The following is a 7,042-nucleotide window of genomic DNA, read 5'->3' on the forward strand; positions in this document are numbered from 1 at the left end:
GTGTGGGGGTCAGGGGGGATGTGTGAGCAGGGTGTGGGGGTCAGGGGAGATGTGTGAGCAGGGTGTAGGGGTCAGGGGGGATGTATGAGCAGGGTGTGGGGGTCAGGGGGGGCGTGAGAGAGGAGGGTGTGGGGCGGAGCCTCACCTGCGCTAGCATATTCCATCACCAGGTAGAGCGTCTTCTCTGTCTCTATCACCTCAAAAAGCTTCACTGGGGGGTGGGGAGGGTCGAGGTGTTAGGTTAGTGTAGAAGAGGCCGCCATTCTCCAGCCAGACTACAGCCCTCTGCCAATCATCATGTGCCTGCCACCAGACCCCTCAGCGGCTCCCTCCACCAGTCAGGCCAGGCTTTCCCTGCTGCTCTGCTTCCCTTTCTCTGCACAAGAGTTTCAGGGCGATGAAGCCGAGGACTGTGCCAGTGCAGCTGGCGACGGATCGGCAGCTACACAGTCAGTACAGTCATCGCCACATCTAGGCGGGGCTACACTGTGTTCTCCTCACTGACCACCACTGCTAATGACCATGAACACCATGGTTCACGTGGGCTCCGGACAGGCTAGTCTTACCCAGTCATTACAACCTTCCTCAAGAAAACAAAGTGGAGGCCCAGGGAACCTCGGCCACGCAGAAATGACCGCACCACCATGACCGCACCACCGTGGCCAGGTCTCTAACACAATCCCACCCTCCCTTCCCAAGGTCTCCACCCATGTCAGCTCCCGTCCTCTCCTCACCGATGTTGGGGTGATTGAGTCCCTTCATAATTCGGACTTCTCTGAAGAGCTGGGCAAGGCCAGGAAGGAAGAACAGACAGTTGTGAGTGGGGGGCAGGAGGATCCCTTTCCCCTCCAGGCCTGGTCAGGTCTCCACCCTGTTCTTTTCTCTGGGCCTTACCTTCTGCAAGCTACTGGGGTTCAGCTGGGTTTTATCAATGATCTTGATAGCGACCTATAGATAGAAGCAGGTGGGAAGGTCAAATCCCCGAGCCCAGATCCCGCAACACGTCTGGGGCTAGCCTGGACTAGAGGAGACATGTGAGACATTATGTCAAAAATAATTTTGTTAAATATTGACAATTATGTGTTAACTGATTAAAAATAGTGGTCCAGGCCGGGCAGTGGTGGCGCACGCCTTTAATCCCAGCACTTGGGAGGCAGAGGCAGGCGGATTTCTGAGTTTGAGGCCAGCCTGGTCTACAGAGTGAGTTCCAGGACAGCCAGGGCTGCACAGAGAAACCCTGTCTCAAAAAAAAAAGAATAGTGGTCCAGGTCTATAGTGCCAACAACTGGGAAGCAGGGGGAGTCAGAGACCAGAATGGCCTACATGGCAAGTCTAATGAGGAGCTGGAGAGATATTAAACACAGTGACTGTGAGTGCACGGGGTGGCTCACAGCCATCAGTAACTCAAGTTACAAGGTACCCAACGCTGTCCTCTGCCTGCCGTGGGTCCTCACACACATGTACACATGCCCACCCGCAGAAGCACAGACAAACAATTCAAATAAGCGAATCTTAGCCCAAGTGTGGTGAAGCACTTGGGAAGCAGAGGCAGGAGGATCTCGGTGAGTTCTGGGCCAGCTTGGTCTACATGATGAGTTCCAGGCCAGACAAGATTACACAGGGAGACCCTATCTCAAAAAGGGGGGGGGGACCCAAAAATAAAAAATAAAAATAACAAATCTTTAAAAAAAAAAAAAAAAAAGCAACCTCTGGAATGGAGTCGTCCCCACATATGGGGAACAGCCTGAGCTCCGTGGGGAGTGGGCCCTGTGCCCTTGCCGGGTTCTCTTTTTGTGAGAATTTTGTCAGGCACTTTCCATGCCAGTACTGAGACGATCATCTGGTTCCTTTCATCTGTGAGTGTGACAGAGCACAGGAATGAATTGTGGAAAGAAAAACAACTCTGCATTCTTAGGAGGGGCCCAGCGCTGGAACCACGCGGGTGGTGTCGATTCCATCCCAACGCTGTGTTTGAGATGAGGGGTGGTGAGGTGGCTCAGAGGCAAAGGCTACAAGCCTGGCACCCCGAGTCTGAGCCTTGGAGCCGATTGGGGTGAGAGGAGGCAGGAAACCCTTGTAAGTTGTCCTTTGATCTCTACACATAAGCGCACTCCCAAGGTAAATGGAGAAAAACAAAAACAAAGCGAGGTTTGACTTGAGCCTCAGTAGATCGAGCAAAATCCTATCTCAAAAAAGAAAAGGGTTTTTATTTGTATTTACACTGATGGGTAATACCAGCCTGCCCTTCCGACTCTTAGGATGTGTTTTGCTTTGATTTTTAAATGGACTAGAATTCACTCTGTAGACCAGGCCGGCCTCTGAACTCACAGAGATCCCCCTACCTCCACCTCCTGAGTGCTGGGATTAAAAGCATATGCTACCATGTCTGGTTCTTAGAGTTCTAGGTTGTGTTGTGCTCCTGGACATTCAAACCCAAGGCCTTGTACAAGCCAGGAAGGAACCCCTCTCTACCACTGAGCCACGCCCCTGCCCCTCACTGGGGGATCCTAGACAAGCTTTGTACTGTAGGCCTACTGCTTTTGTGGCCAAAGAAATACAGAAAACAGGCAGTAGGCACAGAGTGCTGTGGACACGTCATCCGCAGTCAGGAAGCAGAGAGAAGAGGGTAAGAGCCTGAGGCCACAGAGTCAGACTCGTCTTAAAACACAGGCTCTGGAGAGGTGGCTCAGTGGTTAAGAGCACTGGCTGCCCTTCCAGAGGACTGGGGTTCAATCCCAGTACCCACATGACAGCTCACACCTGTCTGTAACTCCAGTTTCAGAGTTTCTCACACCCCCACACAGACACACAGACATCACCAGTGGATGGAAGATAAAAATAAACTGTAAAAGAAAATTTTATTTTAAAATAACAATCAAGGCATGGTGGTGGCACACACCTTTAATGCCAGCCTTCAGGAGGCAGAGGCAGGTAGATGTCTTCAGTATTCAAAGGCTAGCCTGGTCTGTGTGGCAATTTCCAGGTTACCCAGAACTATACAATGAGACCCTAACTCACAAGAACACAATCACAAGAAATAAACAAACAAACAAAAAAAAAAAAACACCAAGCAAACAGAATATATTTTATACATGGATGGAACTATCAAATAACAAAATTAGCCAGGTGGTGGTGGCGCACGCCTTTAATCCCAGCACTTGGGAGGCAGAGGAAGGCGGATTTCTGAGTTCGAGGCCAGCCTGGTCTACAGAGTGAGTTCTAGGACAGCCAGGGCTACACAGAGAAACCCTGTCTCGAAAAACCAAAAAAGAAAAAAAATCAATAAAATAATTGGGGAAACAGACGAAGCAGGCAGGCTGGACTAAGGTAAAGCACCTACTTCATAAACTTTAGGAACTAAGTGTGAACTCTCAGCACTCATGTTAAGAAAGCTAGACATGGCCATGAGAGCCCAGAATCCCAGTGCTGGGAATGGGACAGACGCAGGGCAGGATGGTGAGTTTGCTGTCCAGCCAACCTAACAGAAGCCACAAGCTCCCAGTTTAGTGAGAGAATCTATCCCGAGGCAAACAGGCAGAGTCAGACATCTGATGTCCTGCTCTGGACACACACACACACACACACACACACACACGCAGTAAACAAACAAATAATATAATACAATACAATACAATACAATACAATACAATACAATACAATACAATGCAATACACCTCAAGAAGAGGGCAGGCAGGAAGACAACACCTGTGACCTGGGACTTCCCGACAATTCAAGGACCCCTCTTACTGGTTTTCTATTTCCTACTGGGACTATTCTGGAAAATGTTGGGGACATAACGGATGGAGAGATGGCTCAGCACTTGAGAGCACTGGCTACTCTTCCACGGGACCCTGCTTGGTTCCGGCACTCACGTCAGACAGCTCGCAGGGCCTGTAACTCAAGCTCCACAAGCTGTGATGCCTCCTGGCCTCCGGGGGCATCGCAGATGGGTCTCTCTGAGTCTGAGGCCAGCCTGGTCTAGAGGGCAAGCTCTAGGAAAGCCAGGGGTACACAGGCAGATATGTCTCAAAACAAAACTACCTTTAAATTCTGAGCAAGTTGGACAATTTTCTGAGGTAAGAAGGCCAGCCAGGACCAGCCCTGACCTCACATCATACCTTGCCTCTTGATCTCTCCCGTCCCCCGGCCACCAACCTCAGCCCCTCGGTCACCCTCACTCACCTCCCGGCCCGTGAGGATATGCCGGGCCAGCTTGACTTTGGCGAAGTTGCCCTTCCCGATGGTCCTTAGCAGCCTGTAGTTGCCCACATGGGGTTGTTCCTCAGGGCAGGAAGCGATAGAGTTCCGGCAACGGGCACCCAGGGAACGGCTGGACCAGGATGGCCCTTTATCTGAAGATCGTCCACTGCCCAAGGTGCCATGCTGTGTGGAGAGAAACATGTGAGCCATCCCAGTTCCTTCCCGCTGCAGTGACACCCCGGGGCCCGTGCGGCTCTCTGGAGCTCTGGCCACTGCGCCCTGGAGACCCTTTGCAAAGTTGGGTCAGGGAAAGAGCATCCGTCCCACACAGGTCTCCCGAAGGGGCTGCAGCTGCCTCAGGCTCCTTCCTAACACCAAATAAACCAGGCGTGGCACACACTTGGAAATGGAGGCAGGAGGATCAAGAGTACAAGGTCATCCTCTACTACAGAGTTCCAGGCTAGCGGGCTACAAAGCGAGCTACTCCTTTTGTTTTGTTGAGACAGGCCGTTTTTTTTGTTTGTTTGTTTGTTTTTGTTTTTTTGTTTTTCGAGACAGGGTTTCTCTGTGTAGCCCTGGCTGTCCTGGAACTCACTCTGTAGACCAGGCTGGCCTCCAACTCAGAAATCTGCCTGCCTCTGCCTCCCAAGTGCTGGGATTAAAGGCGTGCGCCACCACTGCTGGGCAAGACAGGCCCTTTTGAAGCCCAGGTTGGTTTTGAACTGACTGCATAGCTGAGCACAGCTTTAACGCTCGGCCTCCTCGGCCCCACTTTTCAGTGGCTGGGGTGATAACTGTGGACCACCCTGCCTCCACACAGCACCATCAAGAGGAACCAAGCGCTGGGGAACATTCTCGGTGGTGGGTGGGGCACTTGGCTCCTTGGCACAAGGCTCAGGGTTCTGTCCCCAGTTTCTGTCCCTAGTAGTGCACAGGGACAGGGGCCTCTGAGACGGACCACCAAGGTCTCAGACGTATCTGCCAGCTCCCTTCCTGCTCCTGGTCTTGCCAGCATCTCCAGACACTGCCAACTTCAACCTCCAGTGAGCGCCAACCTTCATGCAGATCCAACACCCTGTCCCGGCAAGCACAGATCCCAACACACTAACTCATCTGTCCATGGCCCTGGGCCAGCCTCAAGTCTATTTTCTGAAGGTGGGCTAATGGGCACAGCAGGAAAGGGTCTGGAGTAGCTCAGGCTGCCCTCAAACTTAATATGTAGCCAAGGATAACCTTGAACTCCTGATACCGCAACATTGGCCGACCCGGTTTTGGGATTACAGGCCTGAGTCACACCTGGCCTTCCAGGCCCTCAACTCTACACCCCAACATGTCCCCGCCTCACTCCCAGCTGGCCGTCTCCACAGTTTACAGTGGTCTCCTCCATACCCATGTCCCAGCTTTCCATGGTCTGAAAATGTTACAGTGCATTTCGGCAATTTTTGTTCCTTTCTTTTTTGAGTTTTTGTTTTTTAAAGACAGGGCCTTATGTAGCCCAGGCTAGCCCTGAATATGTAATTGAAGATGGCCTTAAACTCTCTGTCAATAGTCTTCCTCTATTTCAGCATGTTGTTAATCTCTTGTGCGGTCCTATTTATTGACATATTTATTTAGTTTTAATTTTTTGATACGGCCGGGCCGGGCGGTGGTGGCGCACACCTTTAATCCCAGCACTTGGGAGGCAGGGGCAGGCGGATTTCTGAGTTCGAGGCCAGCCTGGTCTACAGAGTGAGTTCCAGGACTGCCAGGACTACACAGAGAGACCCTGTCTCAAAAAACAAAACAAAATAAAAAAAAAATTGATACTAAGTCTCACTCTGGAGCCCAAGCTGGGCCAGAACATGTAACAATTCTCCTGCCTCAGCCTCCCAAGAGCTGGAATTACATGTATGTCCAGCTTTATGTCACAGATGAGACAAAAGCTCATGTAGCCCAGGCTGGCTCTGAATTCCTGATACTCCTGCCTTGGCCTCCCAAGTGCAAAACTGGCAGGCCTGCACCACCATGCCCGGCTTGTACCTAATTTATAATTACCCTCACCAGCTCATGTGTACAAGGAGAGGAAAGAGTTTGGGACAGTCCCATCTCCGGAGCTTCTTGGAGGGTCTTAGATTATATTCCACGGGTTGGTGGACACTGTCCCCCCATCACTGTTGCCCCAGATTCTCCAGCAAACAGCAGAACTCTTTATCTGAGCCCAGCATCTCGCCCCCGGGCCACTCTGGCCACCTCTCCACGAAACACTGTTTCACCCTGACTGCCGCCCTTCCTAACAGCGACAGGCTTGCCGCCCTGCCGTCTCCCACGCCATCAGCTCCTGTTCCTGCCGACCTGTCCTTCCTCAGCCTCCCCAACGAGGTGACCTGCTCAGGCCCAGCTGCCCTGTCCTGATTGGGAACCTCCAGGGACTGGGCCTTCCTTTCCTGGCTGCAGCTCTGAGAGCCAGAGGCCCTGGCTGATCTCCCTCCGTGTCCTCCTCGTGGCTGGGGAAAACAGGACACAGGACGGGGAGGAAGGGAGAAGGCTGGACAGCCTGGGCTGGCAAGGAAGCTCTGCCAGGCCGCTCCACAGCAGCGACCTGCATTTCACAAGCATGGAAAGCCCATGAAGCACTGTCCTTATGTTACAGGCGGGGAAACTGAGTCTTACAGCTGGACTGGAACGCAGCCATTTTAGCAAACAGAGATTCCTTATAAGTATCACATTAGACTGTCTCATGCTTCTACACCTGTTTTTGTCTTTTTGTGTGTGTGCAGTTCTCATATACTAGAGAAATGCTCCTGCACTGAGCCACACCCCAGCCCCTCACTGGGGGATTCTAGGCAGGGCTCTACCACTGAGC

At 52.0% G+C, this 7,042-nt stretch overlaps 1 protein-coding gene across 2 annotated transcripts in view; it reads right to left on the bottom strand.

The window, feature by feature from the left end:
• The window catches only part of Mark4 (microtubule affinity regulating kinase 4), a 30,948-nt gene that overhangs the window by 19,755 nt on the left and 4,151 nt on the right, over positions 1–7,042 (bottom strand). For both annotated transcript variants that reach the window (XM_028778634.1, XM_028778635.1), the window contains exons 2-5: positions 4,183–4,383; positions 895–948; positions 735–783; positions 146–211 (exon numbers count right to left, since the gene is read on the bottom strand). In XM_028778634.1, coding sequence (XP_028634467.1) covers positions 146–211; positions 735–783; positions 895–948; positions 4,183–4,383 — 370 coding nt within the window. The remainder of the gene's footprint in view (positions 1–145; positions 212–734; positions 784–894; positions 949–4,182; positions 4,384–7,042) is intronic.

The sequence above is a fragment of the Grammomys surdaster genome, unplaced genomic scaffold (assembly GCF_004785775.1).
Source record: "Grammomys surdaster isolate TR1022 unplaced genomic scaffold, NIH_TR_1.0 339, whole genome shotgun sequence".
Taxonomy (NCBI): Eukaryota; Metazoa; Chordata; class Mammalia; order Rodentia; family Muridae; genus Grammomys; species Grammomys surdaster.